Raw genomic sequence first — 24968 nt, 5'->3', positions numbered from 1 at the left:
TTAAACCCAGTTGGTTAGTATTGTTGTTGTAAAAGCTTTGACCAAATACATTCTTTAATTACTTATGAGTTGGGTGCATGTATATATATATTTTTTGAACGGCTAATTTCTTTAATCCCTTGTCATCGGTGGGACTTGAACCCCAGACCTTCCCCTTCCCAACCTAGATGTTTTTAAAGGCTTAATGGACCACCACCCCATTGGTGGGTGCATGTATAAATGACTTATGAAATTACTAATTGTTTGTTTAATCCAGTTTTAAGATGGATACGAGTTGGATGTCTTTACCAAGAGCTACTACTGAATATGAAAACGGTCTTGACAAATTTCTTGATTTTATCTTTACTACCGAGGGTAAAAATGGTCAAATATCATGTCCATGCATTGATTGCGGTAATCAAATATGGGTTGATCGGGAGGAGGCTAGAACGCATCTTCAATGTGTCGGGTTTATTAAAGGCTACAGAATTGCACCTTTTATTTCCGAATCATGTGAAACTCCTATGTTGGATGCTGAAGATGACATGCAAGGGTTGGTGCATGATGCATTCAACGAGTTTGGTGAGAATAGACATGAAAATGAAATAGGGACACAAAATGAAAGTCAGAGTATGCCAAACACAAATGCGAAAAAGTTTTATAAAGCGTTAGAAGATGCAAAGAAAGAACTATATCCTGGGTGTAAGAAGTCCTCGGTTCTTTCTTTTATCATTAGACTATTTCATAGTAAGTGTGTTGGGAAGTGTAATGACAAGGGTTTCAGCATGATGCTTGATACATTGAGGGAAGCCTTCCCATATGCTTCCATACCGAAGTCATTGTACGACCTAAGGAAGATAATAAGAGAATTAGGACTTAGTTATGATAAAATTGATGCATGTCCTAATGATTGTATGCTATACTGGAAAGAAAACAGTAAGAAAACAGAATGTGATATATGTCATAAGTCAAGGTATAAAGCAAATGAAAATGATCCTGATGATGAGTTAAACATACCTGATACGGATAAGAAGATTAAGAAGATTGGAGCAAAGGTTTTACGTCATTTTCCGCTCATACCACGGTTGCAAAGGTTGTTTATGTCATCTAAAACTGCTGCCTCCATGAGATGGCATGAAGAGAGTCGCACGAAAGATGGTTACTTGAGACATCCTGCTGATTCCCCAGCTTGGAAAACATTTGATTTTAATTATCCTGATTTTGCCAGTGAGTCTCGTAATGTCAGGCTTGGTTTAGCGAGTGATGGGTTTAACCCTTTTAGAACAATGAGTGTTTCTCATAGTACATGGCCTGTTGTTTTGATGCCATATAATCTACCTCCTTGGATGTGCATGAAACAACCTTATTTCTTGTTATCTTTACTTATACCTGGCCCATCAGCTCCTGGGAACAATATAGATGTTTATATGGAACCGTTAGTGGCTGAGCTACAGGAGTTATGGGATATTAATGGAGTAGAGACTTATGATGCATCGACAAAGAGTAACTTTCCTATGCGTGCTTCTTTGTTATGGACGATAAGTGACTTTCCTGCTTATGCGAATTTATCTGGATGGAGCACAAAAGGAAAACTTTCATGCCCTTGCTGCCATAAACATACAAAATCACGACGCTTAACTCATGGCAACAAATATTGTTTCATGGGACATCGTCGATATCTGCCAGGTGATCATGCTTTTCGAAAAGATAAGAAGTCTTTTGATGGCACAAAAGAAACGGAGAGGCAACCACGTGGCTTAACAGGATCAGAAGTACTTGATGAGCTAAATGGTTTTGAAATTAAATTTGGAAAACTTGTGAATACCAACCTTGATCTACCATTTAACTGGAAGAAGAGAAGTATTTTTTTGAGTTACCATACTGGAAAACTAACTTGCTACGCCATAATCTAGATGTAATGCATATTGAGAAGAATGTTTGTGATAGTGTCGTTGGAACGTTAATGAATCTAGATGGAAAGACCAAGGATCATTTAAAAGCACGCCTTGATTTGCAAGAAATGGGTATTAGACCTGAACTTCATCCTAAAGTTCAGAATAACAACAAAGTGTATTTGCCACCTGCTTGTTTCTCAATGGATAAAAAGGAGAAAGATATATTTTGTCGTGTTCTTAAAAAGGTTAAAGTTCCAGATGGTTATGCAGCTAATATATCAAGATGCGTAGAGTTAAAACCTCCAAAACTGTTTGGCCTTAAAAGTCATGATAGCCATATTTTGATGCAGCAGTTGCTTCCCATTGCTTTGCGAAATGTGTTACCTAAGCACGTGCGTTATCCTGTGATCAAGCTATGTCGTTACTACAAACAGTTATGCTCAAAAGTTCTTAATCCAAATGATTTGGTTCAAATGGAAAATGAGATTGGAAAAATCCTTTGTGATTTAGAAAGGATTTTTCCGCCATCATTCTTTGATGTCATGGTTCATCTTTCGGTTCATCTTGCTTCAGAGGCCAAATTAGGAGGGACAGTTCATTACCGTTGGATGTATCCAATCGAGAGGTTTGCACTCACATTTTAGTAAATACTTTTTTAAAGATAACATTGAATCTGATCTTTATATTTTTTATCACTCAGGTATTTATCTACATTAAAATCTTACGTCAAAAATAGGAGTAAACCCGAGGGTTCCATTGCAGAAGGATATTTAGCTGAAGAATGTTTGTCATTTTGTTCATTGTACTTATCAAGTAATGTCGAGACCGTACATAATAAGACAAGTCGGAATTATGATGACGGTGGTTTCGAGGATATTTTACCTATCTTTTCTATGTCGGGTCGGCCGATTGGTGCTACAGTGGTAGAGATACTTGACCTTGACATTTTGGCTAAAGCACATTCATATGTGTTATTCAATTGTAGTGAAGTTGATGAATTTAGAACGTAAGTAGTTATTTAGAAGTTATGAGTTCCATTTATTATATTATATTTAAAATTTTTTTTGTTGTTATCATCATTATCATCTTTTGACGTTGCAGAGAACATCTGACGAATGTTCGTCATGAAAATCGGAAATTACGTGAGCGTGAGATTCAGCGTTTACATAGCGAGACTTTTGAGTCATGGTTTCAAGATCATGTACGAAATAGACATAGATGTATTACTTTTAAAATACAATTTTAATGATATAACATTTTCAAGCTTCTAATCGCTAGATATATAACAAAAAATTTAATGCATCTTGCCTTAATTCAGGTTGAGGAGCTGCATACCAGAGGGGATCATAGAATCACGGAAGATCTAAGAAACTTGGCAAGTGGCCCAGCTGAGTTTGTGAAAAAATATAAGGGATTTATCATAAATGGTTTCCGATTTCACACAAAAGATCTGGAACAAAATAGGAAAACACAAAATAGCGGAGTTATGCTTGAGGCCATGACTAATAGCTTCTCAAGTGCTAAAGATAACAATCCTATCGTGGGAGATGTAACATACTATGGGGTTTTGAATGATATCATTGAGTTGGAGTATGCTGTTGACAGGAAAGTAGTTTTGTTCCATTGTGATTGGATCTCGAATGGTTCAAGGAAAAAGCAAGATGAGAATGGGTTTACTCTACTCAATTTTGAAGGTTTGAACCCTCATAAAGACCCTTTTATACTAGCTTGTCAAGCACAACAAGTATTTTATGTTGCAGATCGTGTTGACAAAGGATGGAAAGTTGTGATCAAGACAACGCCTAGAGATTCTTATGACATGAATGAACAAACATGTCTTGAGAATGTAGAAACACATTTGCAGAGTGACACGTCTACGGGTCCTCAACTTGATGAAAATATGAATATTGAATTGGTTAGAAGGGGTTTAAATGGGACCATTGTTGACAAAAATACCTTAGTTTTTGACGGGGATGAAGATCTATTTGAAGCTGCTTCATGATTTTAATTAGTTATTTAGTAATATGATTTTTTTCATCGCATATTCAGTAATTGTATTTGATTTTTTTCTGCATCGCTGATAATAATTATTTTTTCATCGCCATTACTTGTTTTTTAATAGTTATGTCTATGTGAACAGATATGTATCACAACTAGTATATCTGCTGGGTTAGACCAGATCTTGCCTTGGTTGTTCTATTATAAAGTACTTGGGGTTGGAACTCACTTGGAATAGATGGAGTAGTTTTGACTTGTCATGTTTGGGCTAGACAAAAATTCTTATGTACTTTAATGTAATGGTGTAACCGTGGGGTTCGGATGGTGTATACCCTAACACCTTGCTCGGTTTTAATTTATGAATTAATGAAAGTTTGAGTTGGCCATTCAAACAAAATTTGATTGAGTTTGTGTCCCACTTTCAGGGTGGAAATGAATGTAACAGGATGAATGATGAAACTTTAGTTTCAAAATTATTGTTTGTTTACTACCATCCCGTGTAATCACGGGTCAACAACCCAGTGTTATTATAAAACTCTAGCGAATAAACGTTCTGTAAAACTTATGTTTTACGACTCAAATATCAAGTATCCTATTACGGATAATAACACCATAATGATTAAGCGTCCTATAAAGTTTAAAGTTATAAGACCCTAGTGTCAAGTGTCCTATTAAGTTATGTTATAATGGAACTCTAGCGAATAAGCGTCTTATAAAACTGATGTTTTATGACTCAAATATCACATGTCATATTACAGTGTATTATAATAACACCACAATGATTAAGCGTCCTATAAAGTTTAAATTTATAAGACCCAACTGTCAAGTGTCTTTTGAAGTTATATTATAATAAAACCCTAACGAATAAGCGTCCTATAAAACTAATGTTTTATGACTCAAATATCAAGTGTCCTATTACGGTGTATTATAATAACACCACAATGATTAAGCGTCCTATAGAGTTTAAAGTTATAAGACCCAAGTGTTAAGTGTCCTATTAAGTTAAGTTCTAATATGACTTCGACTAGAAAAGGTCCTATAACACTGAACATTTATGACTTAACTACAACGTGTCCTATTAAGTTATGTTATAATAGGACCCCAGATGATCAAGTGTCCTAATACAGTACCACATAATGGGACACTAACAATTAAATGTCTTATAAAGTACTTTATTAGGATCTACATTTTAAGAGTCCTATTAAATTATATGATAATAGGACCCCAAAAAATCATTCATCCTATTAAATAGTTTTTAAGGACACCAGTTTAGTAGAGTATATTATAAAAGGACCTCAAAAGTTCATTAGTCCTATTAAATAGTTTTTTAGGACCCTCTATTATAAGTGTCCCACAGAAAAGGTCCTAAAAAGCCATTTTTGTTGTAGTGACAATTTGCTCATCTCTGACCACGGGTTTCATACGAACAACATCGTTACCATACAACTTTTTTGGTTGATTTTCTTTCGGTTATCTTTTAGTGTTTTTTTCTATATTTTCTTTTTATTCTTGTCAGCAGTTCCGTTCGCAACACGCTCGTAGTGATTTCAAAACACATATAAACACAAACTAAATAACAAAAGAAATTCGTCGCAACGCGGGGAACTTCTTTAAACCTAGTTGTATTAATTTAAATAGGAAAGATTTATGCATATTTTTACTTTTAGTACATTTGCCAGTATTTTCTTATGTGAAGAGTTAATATTGAGCTTTTTTATGGATCCCCGAAGGAGACGGGTGCAAATGGAATTTCAATGGAATTCCATTATTTATTGTTTCTGATAGAGATAGTCGTTTAACCTCTCATTTTTGGACTAGTTTCCAAAAAGAAATGAGAACCAAGCTAAATCTAAGCACCGCTTATCATCCTCAAACAGACGGACAAAGCGACAAAATAACAAAAAAAGACAACGCTCTATACCCCCTTTTTTGAGGAAGTAAGGAAGTGGATAAACCTTATAACCCAAACGTGTGATTCTCTTTAGTGAGGTTGGGCTTTGGAATCTCGTCTTCGGCTTTATTGATCGGCTTTTTCCTTGTTCGTAGTCGGAATTTTTATCATTTCAGCATAATGAGAAGGAATCTCCGTGGGTCCCATGAGGGTGCTGTAACATTAAAATCTTACTGCATTATCAACTAACGCGTTATTAAACAAAATCTTAAATAGAAACAATTATGTTATATGATCCGTTTGAAATTGAACACAACACAAACCGACCCATTTTTAAGTAAACGGGTCAAAATGTCCACTTGTAGTTTTGCGCCAATTTAACGAACAAATATTAATGTGAAATTAGTACCTGTGACTTAGTGCGAACCTCTGATTAAGAAACTTGGTAAAATCGACACGCATCCCCTCAAAATGTTCCGCATTTAAGGACACTAAAGAAGAAGAAATTGCATTCAGTCTAAGATTCTGTTAACATATAATCAAAGCTTTATATATGTTTCTAATTTGCAGATAATTCAATGCTATAGTTCGCTAGAATTAATGAATCATCATGCATTCTTGCTAGAAACTGATATGAAGATTTCACGTGTCCTTGTTTATAAAGTCTTATAAGTGCAATGTTCATAGACAAGGGTGTCAATTATGTCAGGTTGATGGGTTTCGGGTTGAGTTCTTCTACTCTAACCCGACCCATATATGTATTCATGTCGTGTCGAACCCATTTAAAATGTTGTCATGTTTCGAGGTCGACCGTTTAGTCTTTGTTTGTGAACATGAGTAATAACTATTGACTTTGTAACAATTTAAACAATCAATTACTCTACTCAAATGATATATTTTTTGAGATTCTGTTATTTAATTAATTGTTTTTGTTTCTTTATCTCTCATTCCAAATTTCAGTGGGTTTATATATTTAAGTTAACTACAATCTGATGCACACATTAGATCAAAGTGTATGGGTTCTAATGGTTTGTGAGTGTTGTGTGCTTACCTGTTCACCGGAATCTTCGCCTGCCCGTTCATCGAATCCTCGTCGGTAACTCACCGGATGTTACCTACTAATCCAATCAACATTAGTCGTCGAATTAAGGTTCAGGGACAGCCGGCCTAACCAAATAGCGAACATGCAATAGTAAAGGGCTTATCAGAAGTTGATCGAATCCCTAACCGCTTGACCGTCGTCATTGTAAGAGCTGGCACAACATACGATCTAACATACCTCATTGCTCACTGTCACAAACCATGTTCACCGCCACCAAAGTCCACTGATCATACCGTCACAAACCCTACTCCGCGCCACAAAAGACTACCACTACCACAATGATCAAAACGTCGTCGTCAGGTGTTGTTGAGGCAGGTTGTAACACCGTCGGAACCATCATCGGTTACCCCTCTCTAACACAGCTTAATCTTTCTACCGGGTTCTGACTGTCGCCGTATTCTCTCTTTTCTCTACCGGCCGATGACAGCCGATCAAAACCCTAGACCGCCTGGGACTGGCCGCCGTCATCGAGACGTTGGTACCGTCGCTGGAATGGTCGCCGGTGGTAGGTCGCAGCGGAACAACAACCACCACAGTCTCTCTCTATGGTTGAAAATGAGAAAACCAAAAGATTACCTGAAATTGCGACGCTATCTCACATGCGGAACCGGCGACAAAACCCACCGCCGCTCATCTCCCCCGTTTCTAGCTTCCCGGATCTGTGTCCGTGCCTGTCGTCGGTTCATCTCAGACCTTGACTGTTACCTCGAATCCATCGTCATCGTCGTCACCAGCCACCTAATCTTGTTCCTTCGTGTGCGCTCTCTCTCTCTCTCTCTCTCTGTCTTTGATGCGGTGGGTTTTTATCAGTCTCTCTCCTAAGCGGTGGTTTTTTATCAGGTTTTTGAATGTGTAACAGATGGTGTTGATAGAAGCCCTACGCGTGGCTTCTAAAAAGCGGCCAATTGAAGAGTAACACCACCTTTTACCACTGTTCATTCAGTTTTTCAATTATCATATTTGAATCATATTCATAACTTCTTTATATATAAACTAGTGCAAATACTCGCGAATTTCGTAGTGTTAAGAAATGATATGTTTCTTACTTTTGGAAAAAAATACGTTTATACTGATTATAAAGAAACTATACGCATGGACTTATTATGAGAATCTGAAGTTGAAGATAAAAATACAACGAAACATCGTACTATAGATGTACCAAAACCCAAAAGATAAGTAAATGAAGGAAATACGTTTTTCTGGTTTGAAATATAAATTAAAAGCCTATTACTCTAATACTTCTACTTGTTGGAGCTTCGTAACCAATAACATCGAATTCGTTTTTGACCAATTGAAGAACAATCATCAACTAAGGAAATATGTTCAGCTTCAATTATATTATGTCATCCAACAACATCGTACCTATCGTAAACAAAATATATGAAAAAAGTTATTAGTAATATATTGAAATACGTTGAAAAATAAAGTAAAATAAAAGTAATCAATAACATGAGAAATCGAAGGACAAACCTTGTTTGAGAATTAATATTCTCTGTACTCTCTGTACGAAGATTCTTAACCCAAGTATTTTCTTCAACAACTTTGATCTTTATTTTAGAAAACTCATCTAAATCACCTAAGTTATTAATTAATTTGGGAAGGATCTACATTTGATAACAACATTAAAATATGTAAATTACTGTCATTGCAAAAGAAAGGATAGTTAGGATCGTCACTAATTTGTAGATAACCTTCGACATTGCTAATATGTTCGTATTCTTGTTGAATGAAAGGAGTGTTGTTTATCAAAAGGCACACGAAGAACTGAACACTATCTAATCAATTTATATCCTTTGAGACGACCTGAGGGACGGTTAAAGCATGATCATTTGCGTCGAAGTTTTCGAACTTAAGAACTTGACTATTGTAAAATAAAAGTTAAGTGTAATAATTTGTAATGTCGATCGTCTGTGTTGTCGGTTAATCCAGACGTGTAAGTTTTATGTTTTTTTTTTAAATCTAGGAACTAATTATCTGCATTTTTTTAAGATATTATACATAACGGGTTAGAGTGTCCCAGACTATAGTTAACTTGTATGGTATAGAATAAAATACCCTTTCAAACTATATAAAAAAGAATTCAAAAAAGAAATAATACTAATCGGTGAGAATCAATGGGCCCCACATACCTTCTCCTTTGCTGCTCGTTAAGGAGCTGGCGAATCCCCCATACACCCCCAATAACGTCCAAGAATCAGTGTTTAAGGCACTATGGGTCTGATGTGGCAAGGGGCGCTAGTCCATACCACCATACCATACAACCTAATAAGAAAAAAGCAATCAAAAAATAATATATGGGACCACCTAGCAACTCCAAACCTACCTAAAGGTGTTGCAACTAAAACTGGATTAGTAGTTTATAAAGTTTGCTAAAAAGTTCCAGTTGTTTGGATTCAGACATTCTTGTGGAGTTTGACAGTGTCTTTAATAACTGTGTCGATGTAATATATATTATTATCTCAATCCAATTGCAATTAGAGCTTACAACATTGTTTCTAGATGCCTCAGTCCAATCCATCCGTTTATTAGAGATATACAATAGAGAGAGTGATGTTAGAGATAGTCAAATTACACTGACATCACATGAAGGCATTAGGCATGTGACATGATATAACACCAAAAACTAATGGAATTGTCATAAAGGATGTAATTAACCTGGAACAAAATAAAAACAAAAAGGATGATAATTAAGGCTGCAAAACGTGAAAGTTGAGGCAGCATAAAGGACGGGTTTTCTGTAATTTTATTTTTTTAATTAGAAAGAAATGAGTATAAAAATGAAAATTTTTACCATATTCCTTTATTTCTATTTTTCACTTGGACTATAAAAGTGAAAATTTCATTTTGTTTTTTTGTGTTATATTATACATAGATCTCTAATACATACATATGTGTGTTAAAGGGCACATTTCAAAACTCATATATTTTTTCAAGAGTTGAGGAACTAAGTGTTTATCGTTTAATTTTCAAAGACTCATATGATTAAATAGCATTAACATTTTCAGAAAAAAAAAAAAAAAAACGGTTAGATACATAAGTTGGTGTAAAATCTGTATATCAAACTATGCTTAAACAACGATGAAATTGCTAATGAATTTATTCGAGTTGAACGAGAACAATTAGTTGATTGATATTTATGTTGATAGGGATTAATTGGTTCCCGGGTATATCAAAGATATAATGATGTGTTTGTTATCGAAGACAATGTCGATATATGAAATACCTAATGTTAAAAAGTAAACTCAAATGGAGCTAACACACTTATAATTTTTCTCTTCATAACAAGAGAACAAAATTCTTAAAGTCATACATCATTAACAATATAAACCATGAAATTAGAAAGAAATTAAAAGCAAAGCAATATAAGAACACTCAACTAGCCCCAAAAGATCCATTAAAAATTAACCAGGCATGCACAACTTTGTTGAACTATGGAATAAATTTTGATAGCTCAAAATTACATAGAATCTAATTTTTATCCTTTTTCAGTCTGGATGTTAACATGCATGAGAACATGAGTGACACTATATTCCCTCCTAAGGTAGTCCACACCTTTATTGAGTGTGATATCAGCATTTACTTCATGTCTAGTTATATGGAAAGCAAACACTTCATCAGTCTCATAAACACTATTTTCTAGTGGTTATAAAAAAATCCCACCAGAACCCAAAATAGCATATGTGCTACATCCTCCATTAGCCTTAAATAATAGATGTAACAGGATCTATATTCTATAACTAAAGACCAATTTTAAAGAATGAAATATAATAAAGTGGACTTCGAGAAGGCCTATGATTCCATAAGCTGGAAATTCTTGATTCGTATGATGGAAAAAATGGCGTTCCCATCTAAATGGGTGGAGTGGATCAAAGGATGCCTGTGTTCGGGAACGGGTTCGATTTTAGTTAATGGATCGCCGACAAAGGAATTCAAATTCAAACAAGGCTTACGCCAAGGGGACCCGCTTTCCCCTTTTCTTTTTCCATGGAAGTTATAACTATGTTTATGAAAAGGGCGAGTAACCTGGGTCTTTTTCATGGATGTAAACTCCCAAATGGTGGTCCGACCATCACCCATCTCTGTTATGCGGATGATGTTCTGTTTATTGGGGAGTGGTCGGAACACAATATCGTGGCCCTGAATCGCATGTTGAGATGGTTGAATCTTGTGTCAGGTTTGAAAGTAAATCGGCAAAAAATGCAAGATCTTTGGGATTGGGGTTATCGAGTTAGAGGTGGAACGTCTTGCCCGGATAGTGAATTGTGATGTTGGCTCTCTTCCTTTTAACCACTTGGGCATTCCGATAGGAGTTAATATGAAACGTGCAAAATATTGGAAACTAGTTTTGGATAGATTTTCAGCTAGATTATCGAAATGGAAAGCTTCTCATTTGTCTTTCGCCGGCCGAATGACGCTTGTCAAAGCTGTCCTCGGTAGCCTGCCTTCATATTTCCTCTCGATTTTCGCAGCTCCTAAATGTGTAATTAATAAACTTGAAAAAATTAGAAGGGAATTCCTTTGGGGCAAAACAAATTCAGGGCACAAGCTTAGGTGGATACGGTGGGATCTCCTTTTAAAGGCAAAGAATTCGGGCGTATGGGGATTTGGAGCATTCAGAATTTTAATATCGCTATGCTGTCAAAATGGGTGTGGAGGCTCAAAGACAAACCGAATCAGCTTTGGGTGGACACGGTGGCAGCAATTCACAAAGGTAGAGAGTCTAATTCAAATTCTCCTTTTATTCCACTGAAAAAATCTATATCAGGGGCTTGGAAGGATGTCGTTTCGGTGGAACGAACTCTGGCAAAATACGGGATCGATATCAAATCAAACTTGGTGAAGGATAGGAGTAGATGGAAATGGAGAACCGACCCGCACGGATCTTTTTCCATAAGCAGATTCGGTCGGAGATCGAGCGATCGGGAGACGTAGCCGAGGATAATATTTTCTGCTTCCGCTGGAATTCTTGGCCCCCCCCGAAAGTAAATGTGCTGATTTGGTGGGCCGTTTTGGGTAAGGTTGCGGCAAAAACGGCTTTAATCCGAAGAGGCATTCAAATTGTCGATGGTCTTTGTCCCCGATGCGGTTTGGTTGATGAAGATTCGGAGCATATCTTCATTAGCTGTTTATGGACCCGGTGCATATGGTGGAATATCTTCGCTTGGATCCGTGTGCCTTTTCCAGCGGAGATTCACAAACTCAAAAATCTGATTGATTTCATTAATGGCAGCCAGGAGGTAAGATTTGGAAAAGGGTGGTCTTTACAATAGCGATGGGGACGGTTTGGAGAGTATGGCTAGCGAGAAATGAAATGGTTTTTGAAAACCGATTTATTCTAATCTCGAAGTTGGTGGAGTCGATCAAAGAAGACGTGTTCTTTTGGATTAAGAGTCGGTCAAAAATAGTTATGCCTTGCTGGGAAAAGTGGAAGACTTTCAACATTATTGAGATGTTGTAATCTGTTTGTTTTCGTTCTTTGTTCTGTTTTGTTTGTTTTCGGTTGTGTTGTTGTCCTCTCAGCTTCTTGCTGACTCTTTATATATATATATATATATATATATATATATATATATATATATATATATATATATATATATATAAAGTGAGTTTTGCCGTTCAAAAAAAAAAAAAAAAAATACATGCTTGACTAAACCAATCAACACCTTAACATTAATGTACACTATAAAGTTAATGAGTTTCATTGACGGTCGTATCCATAGGTTATCCATCGGTGAGGTGGTTATCGACGGTAATACATTGGTATTACCCTGTCAGGAATGGGTGGGTAATATGATATTTGACAAACACATGTGTATGATTTTGGGCCTTAGTGAGCCTTAGCATGTATTATTGAGTTAGTTTATGTCACACAAACCAAAATTGTGTTACAAGTCACTTTGGGCTTTTAATAGGTGTTATCATAGTGAGCTATTTTAGGTTATATAAGACAATATCATGTTATAACAGATGATTTTTGCACAACATTACATATCGAGATATTTTACAAAAAATACAAATATTATTATACTAAACTACATATCACACTAAAATACACGAGATGTCTAACACGATGATCATGGTTATTGCACCAACATTAGAAGCTTCGCGCAATAAATATATATTTCTAGACCTCCACAATAACATATGTGATCTACTATGCATCAACAACGTCACCATATACAAAAATCAGGATTCGAGGACCACAACTACTGCATTTTAATTTCTAGAACACAAATTTCAACATTTTAGAGATCACCAAATAAGCTCAATGGTTATATAATAGGTAGGAGTATAAAACGAGCCAAGCCCCCTGTGAGTAGGGTCGTCCCCGAGAAGTCAAATACATTTTGGGCCCGAGGTGAATGGAAAAAAGGGGTCCCTATTAGGCGAATTTTAAATGGTTTAAACTTTAACTGGGTTTAATTTTAAGCTATTAGGTCATATTTCATACAATTGAAATTCTAGCAATATGGCAGGATCAGAGGATACTCATTAAAACCTATCTTCTATGATCAAATTCAAACCTCAATTGAATTTTGGTTATTCAAATCTAACGTTGATCATGGCTATTGCCACAAACTTTAATAACACTAATGGTGAACTGATGATCTTCTTTATTTATTTATTTTATTTTTTATTTACTTTTTTATTTATTTTTTTGAACAGCATCTCGGTCAAGGCTATACATGACCAAAGCTCGGTGAAAGTAAGATTTGTACCCGAGCACTCTCGGACATAAACCCACAAGATGATAAAGCTTCCCACCTCCATTACAACCACTAGGCTACAACATCATTGGCAACTCATAACTGATGATACTTTAAATAATTTTACAAATTCCTGATCAAACACTTTTGACTGTCAAATTTCTTTTGAAGTCAACACTTGTAAATGTATTGGAATTGATATTCGCTAAAAAGTTATAGATTTTATTCTATTAGACTGAAGAAACACGGAACTAATTTTGGTGATTAGATTGGCTTATGTTTCGATCATAAAGGTTAATCTTCTTAATCCTTCCTGAGCTGACGCCTTGATCTTTCTGCAAAACACTAAACACCCCGTTAAGCTTGTTAAGAGGAGGGGAATAGGGGGGGGGGTGGTTCTCCTCTTAACCACTCTCCGACGTGAGAATATGTATGCGTTTTGAGGAAATAACTGTGTGATTAGTAGTGAGAGAGCAGAGAACAGAATCCCATTAACCTGTACATAAAGGTCCTTATTTATAGCCGGAGTAGTGTAGAAGGAGATGAGCTGATGGGCCTTGGGCCTGAAGTCGACAACAAGGAATATCCTTTTTGTCCCTTCTGCCATGGCCGTTAGCGTTTCTAGAACGTTAATGGAGCTGGCGTGCCCTGAGTGGAGCCACGTGTCCTGGTTGTCGTCCTTGTTGTCTCCCTGACATCAGCAGGTGAGTGGAGATCATGGGGCAAATGTCGCCGCCCTCTGATTAGTGTCACGTAGGCGTCCTTGCGTACCTTCTTGTCTCCTGCACGATTGCTAATCGTGGAGCACGATAGGATACAGCCTGTTGGACGCTGATTGGTCCATTTCTCTGCCACTCGTACCTTTCGTATTGTCCAGGATGGACCCGCGCTTCTGTCCTCGCGCGGCCTCTGGAGCACATCCATATAGCCGGCGCAAGGTCCAGGGAGTAAGGGTTTTCATCCAGGATGCTAAGTGTAGGATCTGAGCTTTAACTTTGCTTGGACCTCGCGCGCGACCTAGGTTTTACCTATTTAGTCGGCGCGGGGTGTAGTAAGTTTGTCAGATTGATGTAGTAGGAGTATGGTCTTGCGCGCGACCTGATTGGTTAGCGCGGCTTTTTGGCACCATACCCCTTCATAGACTATCAACAATGTGATTCACAGACGCCTATGTAGCAGGTCTCAAACAGGAGGCCTGTGGTGTGGGTCCTTGGACGTTTTTGGAGAACGTGTTTGTGGTGACAGACGATGACAAATGAGAGGTGTGGGCCTTAAGTTTCATATGCAACTTAGACTAAAAGTGTGGGCAGGGCGCAGCATAGTGGGGGCGGGAGGGGGTGGCTGACCCCCCGAACTTTTCCCTCAGTAGTGGAGAGTATGTAATTTTCGTATAGAAATTTTTTGGCATATACGTTTTCGACCCCCCGATTTTATAATTTTTTTGGTATACACACCCCATGGTCGGAAATCCCAAGCTTCGCCACTGGGTGTGGGGGCGGCATAGTGGGGTGCAGGCCTCCTCCACGCCGGAACACAGGGCTGTGGAGGCGGCGTGGTGGAGGTGGCGTGGTATTTTCCCCTGGCGTGGGGGGATAATGGTGGGTGACATGGAGGCAGGCGATTGGTGGGTGGTGCTTGGTTTTATTTTGATTGGTTGGTTGGATTTTAATTATTTATTTTTTTTAAACGCCTCCTTTCTAGCCTCTTCCACTCTGTACTTTATTAAAACGTCTCCAGCTAATTTGACTGACACATGACGCTTCATACCACCTCTTCAAACCCATCACACCGAGTATTCTTAAATCCTTTAAAAACTAAGATCGATAATAAAGATACGGAAGAAATTAAGAAAGCGTAGTCATCTTCGCGGGCTTGAGTGAAATAAAAGAGGCTTGGGTTTCGGTGGAAATAAAAAGATATTAACAGTGAGTTTATTTGGGCTCATATTTGGTGAGAAATTGGGCTAGAATTGTGGATTATTTATTGAAACCAAAATAAAAACTATTTGAAAGTAAAATTTAGTTGCAGATTCTTCTTGCTCCCATAGAATACTTATTTTTAGTACCTAGAATTAAGTCACCACCGTGTTGTTAGGAGAATGTAAAACCGTGCTAAATAGCATCAATGCCACACCATCGCAAGCGATCACTAACACTAAGTCGATCTAGGACCCACATGTTGTACCAGACCTATCAAACAGAATAAATAGACGTAAAAACATTGAACCCAACATGCATGTTACGCTGTGTTAACTCGCAAAATTTTGAACGGAAAATAAAGCGGAACTAAAAACGTTGAATCACACACGCATGTTACGCCATGCCAACTCACAAAATTTATAGCGAAACGTAAAACGAAATTTTAGAAAGATTAAAAGTATATGGGACCAAAGTTGAAAGTAAAAATGTTGTGATGTTAAATTGCAAATAATGAAAAGTTTTACGTTAGAATAAAAAAAATTGTATGGTTAACATTACAAAAGAAGAAAATCTTTTGGGTTAAATATAAAAAAAAAACAATTTTTTTTAAAACCCCTAAAACATGAAGTATAACACCCTCATACACAAAATGTTGCTAATTAATGGTGGGGAAGGTTCAAATGAAAACCACTAGTTATTGTGAAAACTCGAAAACTAATTAAAAAAGCCAAAAAAACATACCAAATTTTTTTTTTGCATAATAATTTTCGCAGGTTTTTTTATATAAAAAAAATTTTCAAAAGAAAATTTTTTTTTTGTGTAGTGCACATGTGTAATACTACACATGTGTATGTGTACTACAATTTTTTTTTTGTTTTTTTTTTTTTTTGAAAAAAAAGTTCTTTTTTCATATATAAAAACTAGTGATTTTTATAAAAAAAATTAAAAAAAAAAATTTGTGTGTTTTTTAGGCTTTTTTTAGTTAGTTTTCGAGTTTTCACAATAAAAGTGGTTTTCATTTAAACCATAAATATCGTAACTCATTTTACTACTAATGGTAAACTATTAATATCATAAAATTTAAAACTATGTTAATTTCATAAAATTAAAAACTATCTTCTATTATAAAATATTTAATTGTTAATTTTATTTATTTGAACAATTTTTAAAAAAAGTAAATTAGACATTAAAATAAATTACATTGGTTATGAAAAAACTGAATATAAAGTTAGACTAAAAGTAAATTTCAAAACTATAAATTATCAAGAAATATAGATTAAACTGCCATTTTGGTCCCTGTGGTTTGGGCACTTTTGCCATTTTAGTCCAAATCTCAAACTTTTTAAATCTGTGTCCCTGTGTTTTCACTTTTATTGCCATTTTAGTCCAAAATTCAAAAACTTTTTTTTACTGTCGCAACCCTCAATTTTGTCTTTTTGTGCAGGGGTATTTTTGTCCAACTGATTTTTATTTAACTTATTCTTAATTAAAAAACTAAATTAAATACATTATTAATTTATTTTAATACCCTTATTAATATTCATTTCTCTCAAAGATCAAAGCACATCATCTTCCCCAAATAAAACCCTAACTCATAGTTGTGATACTATGGTTACATCGCTAGATTCTGATGTGAGTTCGACTGCAACCTCTGGGAGGCAAGAAAGTGGTGGCACACGCGTGTTTAGTTTTGGTTCAAGGTCAGAGGATGTTAGCAATGGTAACTTCACATTTGCCGCATCTTCATCGGGTCAAAGTCAACTTCCATCATATACCCATCAGCATAAAAAGAAACCTCCATTAAAAATCACCAGCGATATGTAAACTCAAACAAAAATCACTTGCAGATTTCATGAATTAGTACTCAAACAAAATTTCATCTAACCATCTCTAATTACCACTCATAAACCAATAGTTTCAGTAAAGAAACAAAACCCACAACCTATATCACACCCAATTGACAAAAATTCAAGAAAAATCACTCATTTCACAACAATTTCATCTGGGTAACATCGAAGCACAAAAACTATATGTAAACTCACCAGTGGAGCTTGAAGACGAAAACCCTTCTCACCACAGGAATTCGACCGGAAATCCATGGGTAACTCACCGGAGAAATTATTCCGGGAGAAATCAATCACTTCGAGTAATGTACACGACTTCAATCCCACCGGAATCGTGCCAGAGAAACAGATGGGTGCTTAGAGGGAGAGAGTGTGTGAAAAGTGTTTAGAGGAGAGAGTGCAGAGTGTTCCGTACACAGCGATTACAGCACCAGGGTTTTGTGTTGTCTAGGAAGTTCGCAATTGGGTATCGGCTCCACATGAACACACCACCATTTTCGATCTGCACACAAATAAGGGTTTGAGTTAGGGTGAATTTGGGGAAGGAGATGCCTTTTATACTGTCAGTTTACTCTATTTTAATTTTATTAATTTTAAGTGATAATCAGTTTATAATAAAACATAAATGACCAAAATACCCATGTGGATAATGACAAAAGTGGAGGGTTTACTTAGGTGAATCTGGCAAAATTTCACTTTTGGACTAAAATGGCAATAAAAGTGAAACCACAGGGACCCAGATTTAAAAAGTTTGAGATTTGAACTAAAATGACAAAAGTGCCCAAACCACAGGGACCAAAATGGCAGTTTACTCAGAAATATATGCTTTATGTGGGCAATATTCACCCTTAGGTGTTTTGCGTCATGTGTCAGCCCAGTCAGCAATTGGACATTATTGAGCGTTTTCTAAAATGGGTGTAGTGGGGATGGGGCATTATTGGGCATTATGTTTTGTAATAAAATAAAATAAAAAAAAAACTTAAAAATCTTATTGGCCAAATAATGTAAGCTGAAATATGATTGGACAAGCTTTCCCTCACCAGGCGTGTTTTATAAAAAGGCCAAACCAAAAAGAAGCCAATCACGCCCATGCGTAGTGGCAAAGGGGCGATATTGGGCGTGATTGAGCCCCAAAAACACCCAAATTTGCAACCACTACGGGTGGTCTGAGCGTTTTTACTTTTTTTACGCTGCAAATGTTCATATAATTTAACTTTTGGGGTATTGTAACCTTTTTTTTTCATTCATAAAATATGGATAAAAATGGTTGCAGTATTAATAGAGAGACGACACAGAAAAGGAAACAATAATGGATGATACCTCAAACGTTGGATGCTTTCTTATACAGATATCTTACACACCTTCAAAACTGGCTTTCTTAAAGGTGCTGTTAAATGTATCCGTTTTTTAATTTTAACTAGGGTGTTACACCCGCGTTTCGCGGCGGGGCGATCCGTTTTTTGATCCGATACAAAAGTATGTCGACACATGTCTTACATCAAGTGGGAAACTCAATTAGAAAAGTATTTACAAAGTAAAAAGGTTGTAAGAGTCAATGGTGAAAATTAAAGGTTATAAGTAAAAAAAAAAAAACCACAAAAAGAAAGAAAAAAATTGTGTAAGGGGTAAAAGCGTAAAGTTTAAACGTTGACAAAAGAACTTGGTATTTAAGAAACAACAAACAAAGCATAAGGGCCGAAAACGTATATTACAAGAGATGGGAAAAAAATAAGTAAGTGCAAGGGGTAAAAACGTAAAGCTAAAAAGTTGACGAAAAATGTAAATTACAAAAAAAGTTGGTATTTAAGAAACAACACACAAAGCATAAGGGCCGAAAACGTAAATTAAGAAAAAAAAAGAAAAAAAAAGTCAAAGGTTGCTAGGAAAAGAAAAAATAAAATAAAATAAAATAAAAAAAAGTTTCCACCGACATACCCTTTTTATAGTTATACAATTAGGAATTCAAAAGACTCCCTAGAGTACCTCCAACACAACGTGCAACTTGTTTAGAAATTCCAAACCTCACATTTAGACCATGGGGTATGGTGGGGTGGGGATTGAGGCTTGGGTTGGGGCATTGGTTGATATGTGGAACGGGGTGGCAGACATGATAAACCCACAAGAACACACGGTATGGTGGGCAGGGGTTTGGGGGGCGTGGGTTTGGTGGGCTTGTGAGCTGACCGGCTGGGCTGACCCGCTGGGCAGACCCAATAACACAAATTTAATTTTTTAATAATTTTAAATAAAGAAAATTACAAAAAAAAAGAAGATTACAAAAAAAAAAAAAAAAATTCCTAACTTTTATATTTGTTTTTTATGTCTTCTCTCAACGCCAAGACTATTTTTAACTCGTCACCCTGTAGGTGATCAATCGGCTGGGATAGAATTTTCAAATCATCCCGTCTTTGTTTCAGGGCATCTCTAGCGGCATCTCTAGCTTCTTTGCTCCTTCGTATTTCGGCCCTTTGTTGTTGGAATACGTTGAATGTATCCAACTTGCATGAAATGTCATACAACTGGTCGCTGTATATTCCCCTACGCGAGCCAGAACTCCTAGCTGAAGGCGACGCCGTTTGTTTTTGAGCACGCCTTCTTGAGGCATTTCTTCCATGCTCGGGCCGGTTTGGGCTTGGCGAATTATCCAAAAGGTCCTCAAACTCTTGATCTCGTGCATCAGATTGGGCTTGGGACGAGGCCCTTGACCTTTTGGAAGATGAGTTAGTTTCGCTACCAATGGGGATAGTCGACCACTTTGGATGGAATTTACAAATCTCCCAACAATGCATGAAATGGAAGTCGGTCTTCATATTTGATTTGTATGCGACCAGTGCACACTACTAGAAAAAAGGCCTAATGCAACCTTTTAGAAACAACTTTTTTTAAATGAGTTGCATTTGACTCTAATGCAACTTAGTTGAAAATAAAGGTTGCAAAAGAAGATCTAATGTAACCCTTTTCATAAAAAAGTTGCATAATTATATTGAATTTGCAACTTTTTTTATTTAAAGTTGCGAATTTTACTATAAATTGCAACTTTTTTTATTAAACGGTTGCAAATTTGTTTGAAATTTGCAACTTTTGTTAGAGATATACTATTAGGAAAATTATACGAGGCAAATTCCATAAAACAAGTTGTAACTCTTTGATTGCATTGTTAAAATTACATTTTCTTTCTTTTAACTTTTGTATGTCTCAAGTCTCACATCTCAATTACATTTTTCACTATTTTTTATGTATTTCTGTTTATTAAGGTGCACCATGCTATATTAATACTTTATATATGTATATTTATATTTATAATAGTAACCATTTGAAAATGACCAGAAATAATTAACTTTTATAACGTAACTAAACTATTTATTTATTATTAGTTTATATACTTATATTTTATATGCTTAACAAAATCAAATTATACTATTATTAGTTAAACTACATGTGGTTTTGTAAAAATATTTAAGTTTCCCTCCAACTACGACTTTTCACAAAAGAAAATTTTATATCCCTCCCTGAGAAAATTCAATTTGTTTCCTCCCTCCCACTTTAGCCTAAAACGGTTGAGGTCCTCTCTCCTCTGACCTAAATCGACCATAACCCTCCACTCAAATGGCCTCCACGATTATGCCCTATGAGAATCGCACATTTCTAGCAGAGCCCCGTAGAAGCCCTATGACATGTTGATTCTGCCCGCTGAAACCCATCTGTAATTCTTCATTGCAGTTGTTTGCCGTCGTTCTACCTTAGCAATTGACCCCCTCGAATTACCTCTACTACAACCATCGGCCTCATGTTCCAATCGAAATCTTATGTAAGTTTGTTAAATTCAAATGTCCGAAGATGCATACCAACTGCTCGATGCATTGCTTTAACCAAAACGATTTCCATTTCACATGCTTTTTTACTAGATTATGGATCTTTGATAATATATTTCTGTTGATACTTGAAATTCGTAGATTCTTATATGCAAACCTAAAAAGGAGAAGTCATGAATCTGTGTTATTGGCAGTGATATGAACAGAAATACGCTGCAACCTGTTGAAAGTTGTGGTTATTATGTTTTCACCCATGTAAGATTATTAGTAAAATATAAGAACTTCTCTGAGAGATTGTATTTCATTTTTTTCACCCACGAATGATATGTTTTTGTTGTTTTGCTGGACTGTGAACCATCATTTCTAAAACAGACTTTTTGGGACGCTTTTAGACAAATGAAGTTTCAAAGCAACCGGATTACATCTTATAGAGGATATGACTGTTTTGTTTTAGTTTATAAGGTAAATGTCAGAGCTCTGAGCTCTTAAAAGTATGATGAAACCAAACAGGTAAATAAATTCTAAATACTTCAAATAAATAACTGGCATTTACATACTTTAAATATGATGCATGTTAACTAATAAAAATGACTCAGCAAAACATCACTTGGTTCTTGAAAGTAACAGGATAACTGGTTTAATTTATGATGTATATAAGCAGCTGGCATGAAGAATCTCTCAAACAGGTAAATGAAATCCCTAGCGTGACCTAACTACACTTAGTATAGTTTATTTTTCCATTTGTTAACTAGTATATTTAATTAACTGATGGTGGCTAATTGGCTTATTAAATTTTGGAAAAGCTAATAAACTTAGTTCCAACAACTTCTTAGCTTATCAACTTAATTAAGCTTATGGGCTTAATATAAACTCATGAGCTGTTAACAATACACCTCACTGTTATTGTTTACTGTTATTTAAGGTGTTTATCTATAAACCATTTTTTAATGATAGGTTACATAATGTTTTGATGCTTTATTTTGATTTAGGTATGATGGAGTTACTTATAAAATTTAGGAGTTTAAATAAATCCGAGTTATACTATATAAAATTTAGGAGTTTATAAAATCATTAGTTAATATTAAAGAGGCCCAATTGGAAATATGTTAGTTAACTGGAATAGTTTATTTATTGAATGTGACTATGTTTGAGTTCCTTTTGTTGGTGACTCACGTAATAACATGTACACTTTTTTTTTTAATGTTAAAAACTAGAAATATGTCTTATGGCTCATATGTTTAGGTTGTTAAGTTGCAATGTTTGTTGACTCGGCTACATATATTTTATAGTAGATGTTTGTTATCAACCAGTATATGGATAATAATCTTGTGTTCGATTTGATTTTGTTTTGTTTTATTTGTGGAAATCTATTCAGTAAGGCTCTAATAAAATGTTACCCAGATATGGAGGCAGTTTGTTATATTTAGTCTTACTGACATAATCTAAGTTGAAACTCTCCATTCAAGATGATCCACCTTGCATTTCTTCAGTGTTAAGAGCAATGGAGGCAACTTTATCAATTTAAACTACTAATATAAGTCTAATATGTTTTTTTTTTTCAGATCCCATTTTCACTGGAGGATGAATGGAGGGGTGTAAAGTGGTGGGCTCTGCTCTTCAATTAGTCTGTTTTGACGATATCGTGCTAATATTGACCTAGTTGAAAGGTTACATACTTACATCTCTTGACTAGCTCTCTTTTCACTCTACTCTTTGCTTTTTCTTTATTTTTTTCTTTTTTGTGATTGCTAGCTTATATCCGGTGATTAAAACTTAATGTTCTTTATTTGTGTGTGAATTTTGAAAAGTTGAACTGGATTAAGTTGTAGAAATTTTAATTTGAGAGTAACTACAATAGAAGTTTTAAAAATTTGATTGAGTTAAATGCCATTTTAGTCCCTCTGGTTGGGCCATTTTGCCAGTTTAGTTCAAAGGATTCACTTTTCGCATGTAGGTCCAAAAATGTTTCATGGTTGCCATTTTAGTCCACTGGGTTAAATTCATCATTTTTTTGTTAACGAGAAGCGTAATTCGGTCATTTTATATGTAATTCTGTGAACTAGAAGGGCAATTTGGAAATGACCAAATTGCTTTTCTCGTTAACATAAATAATGGATGAAGTTTACCCAGTGGACTAAAATGGAAACGGTGGACCTTTTTGGACCCACATGTGAAAAATGAAACCTTTGGATTAAACTGGCAAAATGGCCTAAACCACAGGGACTAAAATGGCACTTAACTCAATTTGATTGGGTTGTCTGCATACCAAGACTAAGAGTTGAAAATCTCATCAAAATAGGTTTGTAGTTGTGATTGAGATGTAACTACTAAAACTTAGATGAGCGATAATATTCTTGCTTCGTGTATGTAGTTTGAAATGCAATTTGCAGCCTCACATCCACACCATTTGAGGATGCAGTGTGCACCGAGGATGACAATCTATGGCTGTATTTGAGTTTATGTGAAGTCCCTATCTTAAATGTTTAAATAGATTCTATTAAATGCTTTAGCAGTTCCGGTTTTAAACTGTTAGAATTGAACTTTATATCATTATTTTGTTGAAGTTTTAAGTTGTGAACTTTGGATTTGTTTGGTGCAGCTACTTAGAAATTTACTTATGAGCGACGCCATTAAGAAGTATTTAGTAATCAACTAAATGGTAAGATTATGAGGTATTTATATCTCAAGATAAAACCGACAAGGATAAATCTTGTACTGATAAGTTTCTTTTTGATATGAAGGAGTGGAGGCAGAGGCAGAGCGTAAGCTATGCTTTCTACAGAACTTGAAAAGGTTCATTACTACAAGAACTTATTAGTATCTTTTACTATTGATAACTTGTGGCAACAGACACTTATTTGTATAATTTAGGTTATATCTTGTATAATGCCTTCTCTGTTGCTATGTTGTCCGTTTCTAGTTTCTAGATTTATTTGTTTGACTGTGATTTTTATGTTGCAGGTACAGAAGGAATATTACACTACTGACATAATGACGTTTCACAAGAACCACAGAAAGTATCATTTCTTATGCCCTTCTACTCTTATATACATATTTGTTTTTAAATAGTGGATGTACCATCTGGCTTACTATTATATTCTCCGACCATTATAAATATAAGTAAATTGAAAGCGTTTTGTTTCTTTTTTTCATTTTTTCTTTGAGTTAAGTTGAAGTATGAATTAGGTTTTCAATGTTTTATTTGATAGTTAGCCGACATGTCATCCTTTGCACGTTATAGGCTGCAGCTTCTCCGTCTACATTTTTGAGGATCATGAAAGGAAAAAAGTTGAGCTCGAAGTTATGCAAAAAGATATTTACAGCTAGTGAAATATTTTGGAAGCTATGATGCGAAAGGTTATAAAACAATTACCGGTTGAAGATCTAGAGTAGAATGTTTCCATTTCTCTTCATCATTGTAATTGACACTTTGTGTTGACTATATTGATTCGAGTTTAATTTAACATGTAAAGTACACCATTTGATTATCAATGATATTTGTGTTTTTTTTTTATTATTTTTGGTGTAATTGTTATTAGATGCTTATTAATTACTAGCAATTAAATTATGTTACAAAGTTGCATTTGGGTGTAGAAAAGGTTGCATTTGAATATATAAAAAGTTGCGTTTAAGTCTATAAAAGGTTGCATTTTTGTAGCTAAATATACTAAAAGTTGCATTTTAAAGTAAAAAAAGTTGCATTAGAATGTTAAAAGGTTGGATGTTAAAAAGGTTGCATTTACTATTTAAATGCAACACTTTCAAAAATGGTTGCATTAGACTTTGAAAAGGTTGCATTAGATCTAATGCAACTTCGCCTA

At 35.4% G+C, this 24968-nt stretch overlaps 2 protein-coding genes and 1 long non-coding RNA gene across 3 annotated transcripts; all 3 read left to right on the top strand.

The window, feature by feature from the left end:
* The first annotated feature begins 263 nt into the window (after positions 1 to 263).
* LOC110876154 lies at positions 264 to 1892 on the top strand. The gene has a single exon (XM_022124330.1). It carries the CDS (start codon positions 264 to 266, stop codon positions 1890 to 1892), a length of 1629 nt encoding a protein of 542 aa, XP_021980022.1.
* LOC118490582 lies at positions 1823 to 3876 on the top strand. Its single transcript, XM_035988305.1, has 4 exons — positions 1823 to 2499; positions 2575 to 2880; positions 2976 to 3075; positions 3193 to 3876. The coding sequence occupies exons 1-4, from the start codon at positions 1898 to 1900 to the stop codon at positions 3874 to 3876; spliced, it is 1692 nt and encodes a 563-aa protein (XP_035844198.1). The 5' UTR covers positions 1823 to 1897.
* A 16976-nt stretch (positions 3877 to 20852) lies between these two features.
* Positions 20853 to 24664, top strand: LOC110878267. Its single transcript, XR_002557763.2, has 6 exons — positions 20853 to 21143; positions 22710 to 22814; positions 23747 to 23806; positions 23889 to 23940; positions 24109 to 24164; positions 24357 to 24664. It is a non-coding gene; the product is annotated as an uncharacterized LOC110878267 (long non-coding RNA).
* The last annotated feature ends 304 nt before the right edge of the window (positions 24665 to 24968 follow it).

The sequence above is a fragment of the Helianthus annuus genome, chromosome 1, assembly GCF_002127325.2.
Source record: "Helianthus annuus cultivar XRQ/B chromosome 1, HanXRQr2.0-SUNRISE, whole genome shotgun sequence".
Taxonomy (NCBI): Eukaryota; Viridiplantae; Streptophyta; class Magnoliopsida; order Asterales; family Asteraceae; genus Helianthus; species Helianthus annuus.
Note: the sequence above shows the minus strand (reverse complement) of the source record. Positions and strands in the feature narration are given on the sequence as shown.

Bases quoted from the DNA above. Each gene is read 5' to 3' on its own strand.
- LOC110876154 (XM_022124330.1), top strand. From the start codon at position 264: ATGGATACGAGTTGGATGTCTTTACCAAGAGCTACTACTGAATATGAA.
- LOC118490582 (XM_035988305.1), top strand. From the start codon at position 1,898: ATGCATATTGAGAAGAATGTTTGTGATAGTGTCGTTGGAACGTTAATG. The intron at 2,881-2,975 runs GTAAGTAGTTAT...TTGACGTTGCAG, and splicing joins GAAGTTGATGAATTTAGAAC to AGAACATCTGACGAATGTTC. The intron at 3,076-3,192 runs GTACGAAATAGA...GCCTTAATTCAG, and splicing joins AGTCATGGTTTCAAGATCAT to GTTGAGGAGCTGCATACCAG.